The sequence below is a fragment of the Sardina pilchardus genome, chromosome 11, assembly GCF_963854185.1.
Source record: "Sardina pilchardus chromosome 11, fSarPil1.1, whole genome shotgun sequence".
Lineage (NCBI taxonomy): Eukaryota > Metazoa > Chordata > Actinopteri > Clupeiformes > Clupeidae > Sardina > Sardina pilchardus.
In genome coordinates, this window is record NC_085004.1 from 28,507,243 (window position 1) to 28,527,489 (window position 20,247).

At 43.3% G+C, this 20,247-nt stretch overlaps 1 protein-coding gene across 1 annotated transcript in view; it reads left to right on the forward strand.

Moving 5' to 3' along the window:
• Window positions 1–20,247, forward strand: part of LOC134095309 (protein kinase C-binding protein NELL1-like) — a 143,243-nt gene that overhangs the window by 35,824 nt on the left and 87,172 nt on the right. The window contains exons 5-7 of the mRNA XM_062548758.1: window positions 14,969–15,065; window positions 18,731–18,803; window positions 20,235–20,247. The exon at window positions 20,235–20,247 is cut by the window's right edge and continues 70 nt beyond it. Of these exons, the coding sequence (XP_062404742.1) occupies window positions 14,969–15,065; window positions 18,731–18,803; window positions 20,235–20,247 (183 nt within the window). The remainder of the gene's footprint in view (window positions 1–14,968; window positions 15,066–18,730; window positions 18,804–20,234) is intronic.

The following is a 20,247-nucleotide window of genomic DNA, read 5'->3' on the forward strand; positions in this document are numbered from 1 at the left end:
CGCCCAAATGATTTCCCATGGAGGGTGTGGTCAAAAATTCCAGGCACACTCAGGTGTGAGAAAACACTGCAGGTTTATTGACGATACCGGGAACAGGTCACTAGCCACATCATAGCTCTGATAACACTGTTCGAAGATCTCTAGGGCAAGGCCCATCTTATACATGGTTAGTTACATTGCGGTAATAGAAATCACATGGGTACAATGGTCTTTCCCAAAACTCCACATACATGCAAAAATACAACAATACATGAACACTTCTTGGACATAGCATGTGATCCACACACCATACGCAAGTCATGTGGGCAATCCTAGTAAGTAAGATAATAGGTCAATACAATACATATACATCCCTCAGCATTCTCTGTTCGTAGCATGTTCTCTGTCAGGGTCTTCCTAATATTACTGCCTCAGGCAGAATACCCTTAGCTCGTGACAAAAAGGGGGTCGCATGACCTTTATTAGAAAGTCATGACATGGAGAGAGCAAACGACAGACAAAGCAAAGTTGAGGCACAGTATTGAATGTATAGAAAAGCATAAAAATAATATATGAAAATGTAATGTTAAATCAGCTATGTAATAAATGTTAATTAGTATTTACTTCTAACACATAAGATTTGTTAGTAATCCAAAATTTCTACTACATTTTCCCCCCTTTGGGGCTTAAGGCCACAAAGAAATTTTAGTAAACAAAAATAAAAAAAAGAAAATCTTATGTCCAATTCCACCTAAACATTGTTCTATCCCTGTAACACATACTGTATTAAGACAATTTGTGCTAGTACACAATCAAGACGCAGAACATGCAGAATCTTCAGAAGTCCTGTAGGGAAAAACACGCATTTGAAAAGACTTTTCTTGGCACACCCAGCAGGTCTCATTTCTACCTGCTACAGTTGTTCTAGCTTGGAAAGCCAGTTCACAAGCTTTATTAGTACCGCATATCTCCTCCTCCGGAGAAGAAGACATAATCAGTAAGAACACGCAGAATAACACCACTAGCCCCATTCTACTCCCAGTTACAAAACAACAAACACTCTATTCTATCTTCAACAGCAGAGCTGGCTTGGGTTTTAAGGCCCGCCCCAGGTGACTGTCCAACGAATGAATATCTAGCTAAACTGGAAATAAAACAGTGCTAGTTTAATGTATACTGATATCTTGTTTCTGCTTTCAATATCCACCACAGATTTGAATGATGGATTGTTGGATGTGCTAATTTTAATGGACACTTAATTAATTTCCCCTTCCTCAAAGGAATGACTTCACATGTGTACTTAGTAAAATAGGTAAAAATCAAAACATATTTCCCTTGGTTAACTTCATTTACAGTCCAGTACACTTTTTTTTGTAATGCAGATTAAAACAGCAGGATCTTGCAAAACTTCCCTTATCCCCGATGGAGTATATATCCAAAGGCCTACTGGCGAAGTTTGCCAAGACCACCACTGGTCAACCTCGAGCATAGAGTCACCAGTCAGTTCACGTAGTGTTCCGGATCTTTCACCACTCTACAGTGCGACAGATGAATCCAAGAGTCTCTTTCTGCGACTCTCACGGCAGTGGGCGTAGACAGCAAAACTTGATATGGTCCTCTCCAACGTTCCTGATTCCACTGTTTCCTTCGAAAGTCCTTAACAAGCACCCATGAACCTGGTTCCACTGGGTATGTATCCAGGAAACTTTGGGGCAAAGCCTACGCCACCTGTTGGAAAACAGAATAGAGAGAGCAGCAATCAGTTCTCGCATGTAACCAAACAAGTTACCATCTACATTAGGTTAAATTAGGGGAATGAGGTAAACCTGGAATTGGCATGGAACGGGCAGTCAAAATCTCAAATGGACTTAACCCTTTTGATCTTGATGCACGGCCTCTGAGGTAGAGGAGAGCCAAAGGTAGAGCAGTCACCCTATCCATACCAGTTGTGGTAGTTATTTTAGTCAATTTAGCTTTCAACATTCCAATAACATTCTGGCCATTTTGAAAAAATATCCACAATTAGCAAGCAATATTCATAACCTCTGCATTTTGTCAATTGAATAAAATCCATCATAACATGTTCAAATGGTCCTGATGGTGGTGGGTGATGCCCTCCTTGGGTTCTCACTGTGGGTGCGGTGTTATATTTTAGACAAGTAATGCACCTATCACAGTAAGCAGCTGCTGCGGTGGTGAATCCTGGTGCAAAGTAAAGTTGTTCTACTGTTTTACAATTGCACTTGCATGATCTAAACCATGAGTGATTTTAGCAACTATATGAAAACACGATTTTGGTAGAACAGGCCTACCTGTTGGAGTATGTAACCACAAATCATCATTACTCTTTTTACAATTTTTTCAGTTTTCTTTTTTTTCTTTTGCATCTGCAGATTTTTGTGCTTCTTTTAAAGCTTCATCTGATGTCACTATATCTGGTATTTGAAAATTCAAAAGCACTTGTGTTTTGTTCGAAAGTGTTAAAAACTCTGGTGGTATCCTCCTCTTAACTCCCCCTTTCGCTGCACTCTTAGCAGCGGAGTCAGCCCTCTCATTACCAAGACTGACTTCATCAGTGCCTCTGGTATGAGCTGCACACTTGACCACTGCTAAAGACGAAGGAAGCTGAATTGCCTCCAGCAACAAGACAATGAACTCTTTATGCTATACTGGTTTACCAGTAGCCGTAAGAAAGCCTCTTTCTTTCCATATTGCTCCATGATCATGAACAATTCCCCAGCAATAACGGCTATCAATGTATATACAAACAGATTTACCAGCTGCCAACACACAAGCTCTAAAAAGTCCTACTAACTCAGCAGATTGGGCAGAAAAAGTTCTTGGGAGGGAGTAAGATTCCACCGTTTCAAATTGATTCACCACTGCATAGCCACTTCCTACCTCTCCAGATTCCAAGCGTAAAGAAGAACCATCGACATAGAAAACTAAGTCAGGGTTAGTAAGGGGTTCCTCAGATATATCGGGACGAGGTTTAGTGCAAATGGTTATGACATCACAGCAATCATGGCTTTCACCATCTTCGGCGGTTGGTAATAATGTCGATGGGTTAAGAGTAGTACAACGTACAAGTGTGACATGTGCTAAGGTCAACAACACATGTTGGTACAAAAGGAGGCGGGCAGTTGTTAGATGTGATGTCTTTGCTTGTAAAAGCAATGCATGCACATCATGTGGAACATGAACAGTCAAAGGATGCATCAACACTAGATCCGCACAAGCCATTACTGCATTTGAAGCAGCTGCAACAGACTTCAAACAAGGCACCCAGCCTCTTGCTACCGGATCTAATCTCTTTGACAAGTAAGCCACTGGTCTATACTGTCCACCATGCAACTGACACAACACTCCTGACATGTAACCTCCTTTTTCACACACAAACAAATGAAAATCAAGATCATAATTAGGCAATCCCAAAGCTGGAGCTGAAGCTAAAGCTTGTTTCAAAATCACAAAAGCAGTCTCACAGTCGTCAGTCCAAGTCACAATGTCAGTCAAACTCTTACAAGCATTCGCACACATTCGGAGAGGTTGTACCTTCTCCGAGAAGTCTAAAATCCAAGCACAACAGTGACCAATCATTCCTAAAAAGCATAACAATTGCTGCTTTGTCCTGGGTCTCAGACAGACAGTAATTGCAGTGATGCGCGACGCATCCAGGGCCCTGCAGCCAGGAGTAAGTAAATGACCCAAGTACTTGACTTGCTCTTGGCAGAGTTGCAACTTTTCTTTAGAGACTTTAAGTCCCACCCTGGCCAGGTATTTCAGCAATGCCACTATGTCAATCAGGCATGATTCTTTTAATGGACTTCCCAATGGAACATAATCAACATATGAAATAAAAGTACTACCTTCCAAGTATACCTTTGACCTTTTAACGGTGAAGGCAAACCAAAATTTAGAGGCAGGATGTACTCTAATCGTATAGAACGCAATTTTTGATATCAATGACAATAAAACGTCGCAGTGGATGGCAAACTAGAGAGGATGGTGCAAGGATTTGGCACAATCGGGTGCCTCGGGTGAATAGCGTCGCTAATAAGTCGTAAATCTTGCACAAACCTCCAAGTGCCATCAGACTTTTTAACGGGCAAAATTGGTGTGTTAACTGGGGAGGAACTGCAACGCACAATAGCTCCTCTGTCTAACAATGATTTGAAGACAGGCTCTATCCCCTGCTCAGCCTCTTGACAACGGATATTGAGCTTTCGACGGATAACGCAATGTTTTTGCACATATTTTCAAGGGTTGAGCAGTAGATAGTCCCAAAGTCATAACTATCGGCTGCCCAGAGATTATCTGGAACAGCGGCTAACAGATCTGCTTTCTCTTTTACAGAGAGAACCCTCCATTCATCTGGTTGGGTTAATGAGGGTGTTGAACATGCAGAGAGCTCTTTCTGCACAGGGGTGACTTTCAAAGAACACCATTGTTGGAAAAATACGCCTCTTGCGAGGGTGAATAAAACAAATTTGGGGTCTCTTCGACCACTGTCCAATCTTTAGCACTTACACACGCTTTCACAAACTGCCCTAAATCAATCAAATTTCCATGGGCTTTTACCAATGCAACATGTGGATAAGAATTTGTGTTTGCAAACAAATGTTTCAGACCTAAAGACAGGTCTACTACTACTGCAGAGTAGATTTTAGATGTCAAAATGCCGGCCACATAAATAGTCTCAATACTATTTCCTATCTGGTACCACGCGTTCACGGCTGATCTGTAGAGCCTTGAAAACCTGTTGTACAATGATATTGCTCGGGGGTCTCTAGTCTTCCTAGAACCGAGATCGGAGGTTTTAATGCTAAACCAATGTCTTTACACTCATATCCTATCCATGTGGGGTTGGTTTTCTGACAATAAAGATAAACAGGGCCTTCTAAACCTACTCCTCCAGGAGAAAGAAAACGTATAAGATTTAATTTACACATTAGATCTCGGCCTAGTAAATTTTCAGGGCAAACACTGCTTAGAAGAAAGGAATGTTCTACTGTCTGATGTTCATATTGAACCACTAAAGGGGTAGAAACTGGTTCTGCCACTGATTGGCCTGAAGCTCCTGTGACATATATAACTCTTTTACTTTTGGATGTCAAAAACATACAACTATCATTAATTCCAAGTGCACTAACATCTGCTCCTGTATCAACCAAAAAGGATACATCAATACCATTCAGAGAGAGAATCAGTTTAGGTTGTGCGGCAGCATTCAAAGTCAGTTGGGGATAAAGTTCAAAGGGTGATACAGAAGTGTTGGTAAGGGGTCCCGGAGCCCCTCGTTCAGAGTCCTCCCTGTCCTATTCAGAATTTCCACGCTGTGTCCAGACAGGACCCTGAGGGCGCCGCTGTGGTGATCGACCCCAGTCTTGTCTCCAATCACCCGACTTCGGACAATCTCTTGCCATGTGCTCAACGTCTCCACAATTCCAACAACCGCTTCTCTCAGTCCACTTAAATCCTGCTCAACTTCCTTTGCGTACACAACAATGCCGTTGACCTCTGGTCTCATTTTCACTTCTCCACACTTTTCAAGGTGTGCTGAAGGTAGAGGTGGAAGATTACAGTTTAGAGGGGCTGGAGAGTAAGTTTTACTCATCTGCACATAGAGACTTCAGCTGAAATGTCCATAGCTCCGCACAAACCCTCTCTTTCTCTCTATCTGAACTTGCTTTTGATGTTCCATTACTTTTCTCTCTTCTCTTCTCTTCTCTTTCCCTCGCTTCTCTTTCCCACTTTTCAAACAAATCATGCTTAAAAGGCCTAGCCTTTCTTTCCATCATAGCCCTACATTCAGTTAACCTATCCCAACTCAACATACCATTTAAAGGAAATTTCCCTTCAGTCCATCTATTCCACTTATTCAATAAACTTTCATCCACACATTCAGGTCCATATTTCTTATACATGTCTTTTTAACATCCAGGATTATGTATACCTTTGGGCAATTTAACAGTTTTACTATTACTAGTCCCCATGGCAGTGTCCCTTTATATTTTTATTAGCCAATGACCTTACGCCTAACACAGAGCAAAAATATCAGTGTACAGCAGCAATTTTCAAGCGATCCAATCCCCGTATCAAGCGCTTAAGCCAATCCTTCTGATTGCTTTTCTTAGCAGATCCTTTATCGATTGCTCTTCGGCTGTGCTCACAAGCCAACCTTTCTGCCTTCCTACAAGCAGAGCAAGTTGCTTCGGTGGCACCCCGGTTCACACACAAAACAAGCCTATTTTTTAACTACTGAAAGGTAGAGAAAAAATCGCTACACTCACCACCTAGGTGCCCGTGACCACGGAGCACGGCAGTACCGTATCCAAGGCACAGGATGATCCCCTCTGGCAAGGATGGGTCCCGCGGGCGTTGTTGCCTTTTTTCCACGGTCTTGTCCCAAGATCAAAAATAGATCTCCCGTTAGCGCTGTTTTGGGTCCTTCGCCGTCCAGGTTTCACCACTGTGTCTCGAAGTTAGGTATCCCACCGCTGTCACCAAAATGTGGTCAAAAATTCCAGGCACACTCAGGTGTGAGAAAACACTGCAGGTTTATTGACGATACCGGGAACAGGTCACTAGCCACATCATAGCTCTGATAACACTGTTCGAAGATCTCTAGGGCAAGGCCCATCTTATACATGGTTAGTTACATTGCGGTAATAGAAATCACATGGGTACAATGGTCTTTCCCAAAACTCCACATACATGCAAAAATACAACAATACATGAACACTTCTTGGACATAGCATGTGATCCACACACCATACGCAAGTCATGTGGGCAATCCTAGTAAGTAAGATAATAGGTCAATACAATACATATACATCCCTCAGCATTCTCTGTTCGTAGCATGTTCTCTGTCAGGGTCTTCCTAATATTACTGCCTCAGGCAGAATACCCTTAGCTCGTGACAAAAAGGGGGTCGCATGACCTTTATTAGAAAGTCATGACATGGAGAGAGCAAACGACAGACAAAGCAAAGTTGAGGCACAGTATTGAATGTATAGAAAAGCATAAAAATAATATATGAAAATGTAATGTTAAATCAGCTATGTAATAAATGTTAATTAGTATTTACTTCTAACACATAAGATTTGTTAGTAATCCAAAATTTCTACTACAAGGGTCATTTACTCACCGAGCCTCTGAGGTAATGAGGAATTATTGACCACTCATGTCAACAAATCTGTCTCACTTCCATTAACACTTTTTATGTCTTCAGATGATGTTTTATTTTATTATCGGGAGTGTCCTCAGGTTGGTTGTAAAACCCATCAGTTGTGAGAAGAGCAGCATATTTAAGAAGCAATGATGTTTGAGCATCATGATAGCGAGTGCCAATAATAGGCAATTATATTTCCTCAATTATTAATGGGTTTGATTCACAAAACAAGGCAAGTCATGCATTATTGATACTGTACAGTGTGTTTACTCTCAGAGTAATTAACTGTCTTCCTCTTCATGCACAGAGCAGCCACTTTAAAATCGATGGTTCAGCAACCTTGAGAAACAGCGCAACAGAACATGCCCGTAATCAGCACCAAATGATGTTAACAAACCTCAACAGATCTCACCACATTGATCTACCCTATTTTATACAGCAGTCAGGTCTGGTCAAACTATTTATTCATATCTGATTGGAGGAGAGGCAGTATTCCAGGACATCCTCACTCAGACTCTTTGCCCCTAGTAATCACTCGGCATTGAGCTGTCCAAGGTGAACATTCCATTCACTCAAAGTGAGAGAGTACAGAAATGTCCTGCATATAAGCCGCATTGTGTCTAAGCCGCAGGACAGTGTTTTATTCAAGTTAAAAGAAACAAAACCATATTAACACCATATTAACTGCCCCCCTGTATTAACCTCATAGCAGAAGAAATTTTGCAAAATCAATGTATAAGCCGGGAAATTATGGTAGCGATGGAGTAAATGGAGGTTGATTAAGATTGTTCAGATGTAACGCAAGGATAAGCAGGTAGGTACAGTATACAGTACATATTATTGTCCACATATAGCCTTGGCCGCAGAGTGACATTTTCCGTTGCTTGGCAACAGTAGACGCCAAGACTATTGATTGGAACTATTTTTGAGGGGGTGGATGAATGAGCAAAAATCTAAATGAACAATAGAAAAGCACAATCTGATGTCTCTAAACTTGATTAGTTATGTAAAAATCTCTCCAGCCCCGTGCAATACATCTGAAGTGCAGCCGTGGGTATAGTATCTTTTACCAACCCCACTCTCACCATAACAATAATCCTTAGAACCTAACTAAAATACATCTCACAGGTAGCATCGGCCTTGGGGTGTTCTTCAATGGTTAAGTTGTTTTACCACCTGCGTGTTATCTGTGTTTACGCGGGTGTGTGTGTGTGTGTGTGTGTGCACATGTGGGTTGGGAGAGCGCTTCACTCTGCCTGCAGGGTGTGTGTGGAAGGGTCAGGTCACAGTGTTATTACACTGAATTACCATCCATTACGCACATGGCTGCTCCGTGCACCTAGCATCCCCATCGCACACACACACACACACACACACACACACACGCGCGCACACGCACACACACATCAGTATGCAGGCTGACTCACTCTGATCGTGATGTGGGAATTACACCCATTAGTCCTCGATGATCAAGTTCAACTATATCCCCCGCTTGGCCACAAGGCACATTTCCCCCCCAGATCACTTGCTCGTTAGGCCTGAACACGTGTGTTATGATCGTTGGGAAGTTGTTTCGGCACTGCATTGTTGCCCAAGAATGGCATTATCCGTTGTTCACTGCTCTGAGCGGTGCGGCGGTATATAAATGTTCTGTTCACTTGCCTAAGCAGGCTAACAGAGAGGATCAAGCAGCAGCTCCTGTGGATGGACATAATTAGGTGAAGAGGAGACTCATTATAGGATAATGGAGCATTAAATGAAATGAACGCTCTGAAGTGAAGACAGACCTGAGTTGGCACGTATCTCATCACTTTGTCTCTCTCTTTCTCTCTCTGTCCCTCTCTCTCTCTCTCTCTCTCTCTCTTTCCCACTCTACTCCTCTCCCTCTCTCTCATCTCCTGCTTTTATTTCCCTCTTCTCAACCCCCCTCCACACACAAACACATCACCCAATGACTTTTATGACAACTCAATAAAGGGCGCATAGCTCATCTAGGGGGGAGAGAGAATAGGAAGCCCTTGTTTTAAATAAGACCATGTGAAAGAATACCCCCATCAGTTGTGTACCTCTTGTTTCCTGCTATATGAGTGTGTGAATATAGAAGTTGACAGAAGAACTGTATGTTCCAAGCTGTTCCCATGGCCTACTAAAACTGGGACTCAGCTCTCCAACATGATATACCTTCACATCTCACCCTATGTTGCATCACACGTTATATCATGAGGGTTGTGCTAAAGTTTTTAATAACCTTAACTATAAGTTTAGTTTTACAGCATATTTGAGCAGATTGTTGATACGCAGTATGTTCCTATAGCTCAGCTGGGAGAGCAAGACCCTAATAATACCAATGCGGTGAGTTAGATACCCAGACTCTAGCAAACATGCTGAGGAACATGGCAAACGGTACAATATTACGAGTTTGGATAAAGATTGTACAAAACTGTACAAAATATATAAATATAGCCTGCTGTATTACTGAACTGTAAAGAGCCACAGGTGTCTCTTAAAAGTCATTCTTTGATGTATCCCTTATACTTCAATCATGCTCTTGTACTGTCAGTGATCAACATACTGGACCAGAAGTTGTTAGAAGATTTAACACTTGTAACAGATGGACAGATGGACAGAAGGAGACAGAGAGAAAGCAAGAGAGAGAGTTTTGTAGAGTAAAATCATTCTGGAATTCCCTGTTGCATTTGATGGACCTAGACATTTTTTTAGAACACTCAATCCACACTATTCAACATTCATGTGGCGATGTTTACTTGAAAGGTTAATCATGCTAAACAGGATCCTGAGCAATCACTGTTGAGGAACTCTGAACTCTGCATTCCTTACCTTGAAATACCCATCAGTGGCTGTTTTGCCAGAGTCCCTCTGGCTCATGCATCATGCATAAACTCCAAACCAGCAAATTAGGAGTGGCCCTGAGGCCCTGCGATCAATAGAGAGACTCAGCAGAACAACCAAAACCGGATAAATGACTTTGGCCTACAGATAAAATGCAGCCTCAAATTTGTCCCATGATAAATGCCCTTCCTCATGATAGGGCTTAATAAAGGAAAACTTTAAATGTCAATGAAGGGTAAATTGAAATCCTTTCCTGCAATTGATTGTCTCTTGCTGAGACTGTAAGTAGGTCACAGAGGGGCTCCTGACCCTAGCTAGGTAAGTAGTTAAGTCTAGCTGAATCTTAGTTATTAGCAAGTTAAGGGTAGCTAACGAATCCCAAGGTTTGTTTAAAGATTTCGATATTTGCCAAGGTATTGACAAGTTCGGAATAACCAGCCAGTATCATGGATCGCTTATAGATATCCATGCCTTATAAGACGGGTCTCTAATTATTCTCATTTGTAAAGACCATTTATTCGATTAAATGGCTCCGTTGGCTCCATAACACATAGAAATACTGATAGTCTTGCCATGCCAGATGGACTCAACTTTGACATCTGATAGTTAAAGTCTCTAATGATAGTGTAAGCTCTGATGTTCCATGTACTGTAGCAGGAACTAATGCTAAGAAGCTAGGTTAGCATGCATCCTTGTAGTCTGGACTATATAGGGTGATGTAAGGTCAGTCATTGGCTTCCTCTGGGCTGCCCAGTGTGTTTCTGCGGTCAGAAGAACAAGCCTCCTCATTAGCCTCCAAAAGTCTGTACATGGCTCAGCTGAGAAAGTTCAATCAGATTGTTTCCTTGCAGACCAGTAGGGGAAACAACGGTTAAACCAGGATTCTTTTAGCTCAGTGAATCGTTTGAAATGGGTAAGATCCTCCTTATTTTGGTCACCCATTATTTTCTGTTTTGTTTTGGATTGGAATTTGGATTGTGTTATTGCCTTCTCATTTGACAGTGCATTGTGGTTGTTCTCCACCAGACGAATGAGCTGCATTCCTTATCTGTGTAAGTGAATGGGGAAATACAATCATCTCACTGAATATGAGTGTCGGAAAGTCAGAAAGTCATTTTTCTTAAAATGAACACTTTCCCTTTTGATTTTATCAAGTCACTCATTCCGAAGGCAATACCATCCAGTGAACATGCTGTATTACATTTTTTGTTGGCACTGCTGTCGTTGTCCTTTCTTTTCTTTTTTTGGCAATCAAGAACAGCAAGGGAAGTAATAATGGCTCTCATAGCAAAAACCAAATTATGAAAGCCAGGAATTATGAAAGGAATTTGCCCGATCATTAGGTTGCATGCTTTTTCTCCGTTAGCACAGCTCTAGTCGATGCCGCTGCTGTCGAGTTGGTCTGCCTCCTTTTTTGTTCGTGAGCTGATGAAAACCTTTCATGATAACAGCGTGCGTGATTTTCTGGTGGCAGTACAGAAGGACTGGCAGATGCCCTTTAGCAAGGTGTGATTGCACAACGGCTCCGTCCGCTACTGGAGGGCATGATAAGGAGAGTGCTTGGAGTGGCCAGAGGAAAAGAGTCATTTGATGTGTGTTTTACAAGCCATGCACTTGTTTTATGTGCGACACTTCTGTCTAGAACTTGGGGATTATTTTTTGCCCCGTCTATTTTTCTTTATTTTCCAAGTATCTATTTTTTTATATATATATATATGATTTTTGTTTTTGATCTTGGCATTGTATAAAGCGTTCACAGTTCTACCTGGGCACAGTGGTGTGACCAACAATGGGATGTGATTGTGCAAACAGCCGATCTCAGCATCTCTGTGTGGACTAATGGGGCAGGAAACGTTATTGCTTTCAGCTGTGTTGCCTCCCTGTCCTACTCTCGTCCAGGAAGCCACTGTAGCACAGACTGCCGTGCCACTTCCACAGAGTACAGCAAAATGGAATGGAAATATCCCGCAGACGGTAGATGATCGGGTCAGCCCATATTTGTCATCCCCTGCAGACACTTTCCTCCACATTATACACATTCACACACATAAATTATGTCACTTTAGTCCAGACAATTTATTTTTTTTCCTTCACCATTATCATCTTCAAAGCTCACACCATGGCATGCTGGAAGTGATATGGATTTTGCACAGAGTGTGGGAAGGAGTGTTTGTGGGAAGGAGTGTTTGTGTGCGTGTGTGTGTGTGTGTGTGTGTGTGTAATTAGAACTCGGCAGACTTCATGGAGATCAGTCAGAATGGAGCTCAAAGTTCCTCTCTCTCTAGACACTCTGCCACCACGTGTCTGACCACACAGAGGATCAAAACCACCCTGATTTCAGCTGAAGAGGGAAATGAGGACCGTGCAACACGTGTGTGAAATCTGCGCCTATGTCTCTGTCTGTCTGGCCTCTGTTGCACTTGTAATCACTCCGATAGCAAGAGGAGGGAGGCATGTTGTTTGAAATGTCAGCGGTGTCCTGCAGGAGCCAAATGGCATCATTCTTGGTTGTACCTCAGCAGATGTATTATATCAGATTTCATTATGAAGAATTGGATTAGCAACAGGTAAACTGTAATCTCAGGCTTGAAACTGTTGGTATTGTGGGTTGTGCTGTCGGGCTTTCCCTGTAGGCTTGTGCTCACACTGTTGCAGTCTCAGTCCCAGCGGTGTGTGTGTCCTCCCTTCCCTCTCCCGTGGGCTCCATCTGTATCCGGGGGGCTGTTATTATTCACAGCCATAAGTTATATTTCCAGTGGCAAGATGGAGATTTATTCTACCTCCTAACATGCTCTAGCAGCTCGCTGGATCCATTTGCACCTAATGTAGCACTGTTGGCTGCGCAGTTCATATGTGATTCTCTCTGCTCTGCCCCTGTTAGCTTTGTTGTTTCTTTTTTTCCTTCCAAGAGTGATACGATGCCACCGCAACCTTTCTCTATCACTCATGTTGAATCTAGGTCCAAAGCATGGCTCCGCAAAAGGTTAACTGGAGGAATGTTAAAATAGACTTGGCCCCGTTTCAGGTGTTTCAAATGCCCCCCCCAGCCCCCCCCAGCCCCCCCCCCCCCCCCCCCCCCTTCTGTGTTTGTTTTGGCCTCTGTGTTTTAATCCTCCCGTGATCTGTCCTCTCCCGCGCTCTGTCTCTGAGGGAGTGGGCCAGTCTTGACCTTAACCAGCACGCTGTTGTTTCTCTTCATTTGTAGCCTGCTTATTAAATTGGAGGCAGCAACTGGTGTAGTGCCCAAAAAGCAAAACACTCTCAAATGTCTAGACACATCGAATTTAAATTTGTCCGTATACTGATTCGCTTCCAAAAAATTAAGTGTTGTGTGAGTGTTTTTCTGTTTACTCTCAAAACTGTGTAGTAGCTCAAATTAGTTTACATGGAGTCGATGGCAACAACTTTTTCGCAGGTAACTCTGTGGACTTGGAGCCTCTCATGAATGCAGGTTTTATTCAGGTCCAGGGAAACAAAGGCTTGTCTGAGTAAACAGATTTCTCTTTGCGTTGGACTGAGCATACTAAACATTGGGAAGTGCCTTGCCGTAGGCCTGTTAATATTATGCATTGTTAATGCTAGCGCTGTCTCTTTGCCACCGTCTCTTTGTTGCAAATCAAATGAAAGGCTGCTGATGTATGCAGTTATGTAGATATGACAGTACCCAACATAGTTAGAAGAGCATCTCATGACCTTGGGCAGAGTTTGTTGTATGCTTCAGTAAGCGGTCCACTGTTAATTAGCTTACAGACCTAGTATTTTTCCCAATTATAATTCTCTCAAAACGCAGTTGCTGTTGGGTTGATGAAAGGCAAACTGTTCAAGAACAGCTATGGAAAACGGATATGCATAAAATTATTATTATTATTATTATTATTATTATTACTACTACCACTGCTAGTACTACTGTGACCACTATGTTGTTATTAATAATGCAAGCTATTTGTCCTTATTGTAAGCTAAGTGTAATGATGGTGCAATGTTTATTGATATAGTTTGGACAAAAGGTAACATCAGAATGAGAATATACCAGGTGCATCAACTCCAGCCAACCAGCGCCTGAGAGAGCAGTTGAGTAGGATGCATTCCCTCTCAGAGTCACAACCCTCCAGGTATATAAGGAGAAACACATGGCCTGCCAACACTGCAGCTGGATGAAGAGATTCTTAGTGTCCATCACCCTGATGTTGTACACTTAAAATGCACTGTCCATCACATAGCCTCTCACCCCAGTGGCAAACAAAGTTTAGTCGTGTTCATTTCAGTGCAGGAACAATAGCAGACTCTCAGAGACGAGTGTGAAAACATTGACAGCTGAAAAGGCATGAGCCTTTTCAGCTTGGTGTGATAATAGAAAAGCTCGACTGTTTGTTTGTTGATTTATTTTTGGACTGTTGCCGTAGGTGTGCAGGAAAGCATGGCCGTGGAGATATCAATAGCACTGGCCAGTGGTGTTTTTTTAGGGGGGGTGGGGGGGGGGGGGGGGGGGGGGGTGTAAGACTGTCATGCTTGAGGGGAGTTTCTCAGCCTCTAGATCCCATTTCCTCGGGAGGAGGAAGAGAAAATTGACATGTACACAGTCTCCTGCTTCTCTATTGGATTTGCCAATATTATTTACACTTATTGGATCTGTGTTCCTGCCAGCATCTCTTTGTATGGGAGGTGACCTGTCTCTCAGTCCACAGAGTGGCTCTGTCAACAACAAAGTGTCATCTCTGGCTCACCACCACACTGTTTGTTGTTTTCATGAAGCCCTCTTTTAGGAAGGCAATATGTCAGTTTCTATATGAACATGGTTGTGAGCTATGGGTGGTTTTGTGTGTGTGTGTGTGTGTGTGTGTGTGTGTGTATGTGTGTGTGTGTGTGTGTGTGTGTGTGTGTGTGTGTTTGTGTGCGTGTGTGTATGTAGGGTGTTTGTTCAAATGTGTGTGTTTTCATAGGCCTTGTGTTTTTGTTTTCTTGCAGGATATATGAGCGTGTGATAGATCCTCCCCAAATGAACCTGACCCCCGGTAGCGGAGTGTGGCTAGGACAGCACAGCCACAAACATGGCCTGTTCAAGGTAAACACACTGTATTCAATTTGTATTGCTCATTCTGTCACAGTGTACCATTTATGTGAGTGAGTCACTTAAGAGTTAAAGTGATGAAGGGAAGTGCTTTGTCACAACCCTGATCAGGTCACTGGCTCTCAGCTCTTACCTAGACCAGATAACAGATGCCTGTTGCCTATGGCAATGCACATGTCTTCATTGCTTCTCCACACTGGCCTTACAAAGTGCATTTTTCATTTAATTCTGCCCTTGCTTTCTGCCACTGTGGTTGCTGGTATGAGGTGTTATGTTTTCAGTGCAAATACTCCTGTTATAATTACTTACTCTTTGATATTTCAAGCCAAATATGTAATTAGCTGGTTGAGTATCTCCTTGCTAAAACGATTTTTTGAATGTCATGTACTTGTAAATATACTTGAAAGATAGATGAAAGATTGAGGCAATTAATCATTTACTGTGTAGACAGTGGCTGAAGATCAGTCCTGATACTTCTCTGCTCAATACATAATTATAGTGTTAGTGCTTTTGAGACCAAATGAGATCAAAAGGCAAAAGAAAAGGCATCTTGTTCTTGTCTCTTTGGCTTAAAGTGGGCCAACAACAATTCCGAGATTATGGGCGTAAACATGAACGGCAATGCTACTAGAAGGTGTGCAATTCCTGGCTTTTGTGGGTCCCAGCTGTTTGGGCTGACCTGCCAGACCACCCCCATCAACCAGTGAATTAGCCTGGTTATTCATCTTCGTGGAGAAGCGTATTGATTCTCCCCCCTCGCTGCAGCCTGGAACAGATCAATGCGTGCTTCTGAAACACTGTGTCCTGAACAGCAGCAGTTTTCTCGCTCTGTACCAGCCACCCTGGCCTGCCCCACACACGGTGACATGAAGGGCCGCCGCTGCTGGGCTCATCCTTTAGTAATGAGGGCCTCAAAGCACCTCAGCAAGCAGACACACACCTCTCAGGTGGGAAAACGAGGCTGTGAAAACACCGTGTCTCTGTGTGTGTGTGTGTGTGTGTGTGTGTGTGTGTGTGTGTGTGTGTGTGTGTGTGTGTGTGTGTGTGTGTGTGTACGTGCGTGTGTGTGTGTGTGTGTGTGTGTGTGTGTGCGTGTATATGTACAGTATGTGTGTGTGTGTGTGTGTGTGTGTGTGTGTGTGTGTGTGTGTGTGTGTGTGTGTGTGTGTGCTTCGTCCACGACCCTGTTTACCGATAGTCTGCATTTGCTCTTTCATTCACCGGGGTTCACCTTAGGTGCATTATGCACAGCAGCCAGATGGTGCACAACACCAGAGACCACTCAGGGGCTTCATGTGTGAAGGAAAGAGGAGGGAGGCCCGGAGCTTGGGAGCTGTAATTGTTATGATAATTAATCTGCAACTTCATAGGCTCCGCTATTATAACTAAAAGGCACAATCTGTGTGCAACATTTGGAGCAATCAGTACCAAAATAATTTACATTACCTCTAATGATCTTTACTAATGCTGCCAGAAGATGTGTGCTGTGGACGGCCTGAAAGAAATATGTCCGTCCTCGGGAAGATGTTTTTCAGATGTTCTCTGCATTTATTGCTATTCAGTCCAAATTATAGCCTTACCGATGCCTTTTAAAATAGCCAGTAATTTGAGGAGTTGAAGAGACAGGGGAGGAAGGACGAGGAGGCCCTGGAAAGACCTTCTACTTGTAAGAGGGAGAATCTGGCAGTGTTTTGCACCCCATTGAAGATCCTCCCTAAGTCAAGGGCTTGGTTGGAGAGATAACGAGACAAGCTAAAGAGGCTTTGAATAAAACAAATACTAGAAGTATGACTTTGGGCTGTGAGGTAGTCCGTGCTCTTCTGTAAGAGCTCAAATCTCCTGGGTGCCCCACTTTGCAAAAAAAAAAAAGAGGATTGTAATAAATTATCCTTATCTCTGAATGATTATACCAACGACCTAGAGCGCACCAGAAACATTGTATGCATTTTACAATGGCGCTGGGCAAGATAAAGTTCCATTCTTCGGTAATATTACTCCTTTTGTAGATCGCTGACATCTGTGTAAGACAAAGGATTAAAGTGAGAAAGAACGGTTTTGTGGAAAAGCCTTAATTGGAATAAAACCAGAGGGGTCCTGTGACTTGGTTTTCTTTGTGCTCGCTGTGTGTCGTCTGTCTTTTCTGGTCATTGCATTTTCCTCCTGCTATCTCTTCTGCCCTCCTCCCCTCCTCCCCTCTCTCCACCTCTATCTCTCTCTCTTTCTCTCTCTCTCTCCCTCTCTCCTCCTCTCTCTGCCACTCTCTCTCTTTCTCTCCCTCTCTCCCTCTCTCTGTTCTTTCCATCTTTCAGTGCAGGATTGGTAATTAGAGCTAGTGGAACTGGAGTGATTAGTCCTTTACTAAAGAGTGAGTATGTGTTTACAGGAAGGCAATAATGAAGCGATGTTCCCCTTACCATTCCACCATTCCACCCCGGCCCTTTGTAAAGTTCTGGCTCACCTGCCACCAGCTGATTTATTAGCTCTTTGCCTTGAGAAAGTGTCTGTTCATTGATGGTGCTGTGAGAGCGGGGAGTTCATCATGGTGGCTCAGTGGCTGTATGTTGTTGAGAGGCTATCAGATGAGTTATAAGGTGCAGCAATTATCACACACACACAGACAAACTAGTGTGAATACACACATGCATAAAATAACATTAATAAATGGACACACAGATACCAGTTACCCATTACTCATAGCACAGTCTCACACTAATATAATTAGTTGATTGGAGGCAGTCTGCGATGCAGTTGTTGCCGACAGTCCTTTTCCGTAGCCTGCTCAGTATAGACTGTGCAGGGCCGGGTCTGCCACCCCTGAGAGGAGCTGTCCTGTTTGTTCCTTTTCACTGTGATTGCTCTGGACCTGGCAGCACCCAAGCAAATGGGCTGCATTTGTTCCTCTGCGGCCTGGAGACAAACCTGCCTCCTAAACCACACAGCACATTTCCAGTCATGAGTCCCCATATTGCACAATGTGACCGCAATCACTCCTCACTGACCGTTCAGAATAAGACTCCCCGCACATCTGCACGGCCACAGTGGACAGCCCCTCCGTGGCCTGCAGCTCTCCCAAGGTGACTCATAAAGAACTATTCTTTTTTATCTCCACACACACACACACAGTGGCTTATGGATGAGACTTCAGGTCCAAGCTCACACAAACACAGTCACACACACACACACACACACACACACACACACACACACACACACACACACACACACACACACACACACACACACACACACACACACACACACACACACACACACACACACACACACACACGCTCTCTTTTGCCAACCTACACCAATAACGGCTTTACAGATATCTCCAAAGAGCACGTGTGGACAACAAATTTAGCATTGCATTCATCTTATGGGAAAGCACTGGATCACATTTATCAGGTGTGTGTGTGTGTGTGTGTGTGTGTGTGTGTGTGTGTGTGTGTGTGTGTGTGTGCCTGCCTGATGTCTGGGCAGAGAGGAAGTGAGGCGCGTGACGGAGGCGGCTTGCGAGCCCCGGGCCTCAGATGCTCGTCAGGCTGGAGAGCCTGTGTGTGTGTGTGTGTGTGTGTGTGTGTGTGTGCACTTTAAAGAACAGACGCACCTTTGCTGGGGGAGCCACTGCTCATCATTTCATTTCTCCTTATCTCCAGGGGATTATGCAAGATGTCAAATTCATTTTCGCACCAAACGGATACATCACCCAGTGCCCAAACCTCAACCGCAGTAAGTAAGAGAGAGAGCCTTGGGGCCTCTCGTGCTTAAAAACATGCACCTTTCTCACGTATCCAGTAATAACAGGTTATAACTATGTTTTGTCACTCTCTTATTCATTTATTACCATGTTATTACTGCATTGAGTTCTGTGTTATTCCACAGGTGTCTGTAAAACCTAATTAAGACGGTTGTTTAACACAGGCACAGATGGTGTAAATATATGTGTAATGAAAGTCTCCTTTAAAGTCACACATTAAGAGCTGGGATTTTTGTGAAACTCTCTGGCATGTTGACCTTGCCAAATGGCATCCCCAGTTTAGACAGCTGTGCTCTCCTCTCAGTTGGACATGGACTCGCCGGCATGCCAATTAAAGCAGGACTCATTCCATTCCCTTGTGGTATTTACTATTTCAGAAGCTGTTGTTTGGCTGAAATCAGCAGCACAAAACTGTTCTAGTTAACTCAGAGCTACAGTGTAGTAGCCTGGTATCACCAGACCATTCACTTCGTCAAGAAGGTCAGGTTACTCTCCACTTGGAGATGTTTCCAATCCTAGCATTGTAACGGACATAGACGTTGCATTATCTTTCAAATCATTGCTCTTTTTCAATTTCAAAATACAAGTCATCTTTTTGGCTGCTGATTGGTCCGCTACTCTGGCGCCTGAGGGAAACCTAGAAGACTAGTATCTCAGTGAGATGAAATAGCTGAGTTATTAGGTGTGCGGGGCCCAGACAGTATAATGTTGCGTTATAGTTATTTCTGTCAACAATGAAATCCTCAGTGGGCTATCTTTTTTCTAGTATCAGCCATATATTTACAATGTGCTTATATGTAGTTCAGGTATATGATCAGTATACTTATCTTTATACTTATGCTCCCCATTCATCATCTAAGCAACAATAGGAACAACAGAAGCAAAGGCAGTTTTATCACACCGCTGCATTGCATTGTTCTCTAATCTCTCCCTGGGACTGCAGCGCAGCACAATGGCTGTGTGTGTGTGTGCGTGTGTTGTGGTAAACATGCAATGTTAATGTGGTGCAGTTTACTCCTCGGGCAAGGCCCACGTCTAGCTCAGGGGTGCAGAATCAGTCGATCAGCTCCAGGGCCTCATCTCCACCCATTAGGCCTGATTTACCTTTTAGTTTATCAGTTAGGTGGGTCTTGTTCTCCTGTGGAGCCATACACGTTTTGACCACTTTAAACTGTGGAGATACTCATAACCTTACATGGTGGCTTAGTGATGTTATGCAATTTCAATGAGACAGATTTCATGTTATAACACTGTACCCGCCCTTTGTTCTCTTCTTTGTTCTCTCATTGTCCTCCGCCTGTCTCTGTCTGTCCCTTTCTCTTTCTCTCTATCTGGCTCTGTCTCTCTCTTTCTCTCTTTCTCTCTCTGCCACCTCCCTGCTTGTTTCCTTTTGTCCTATTGAGCCTGTCCCACATG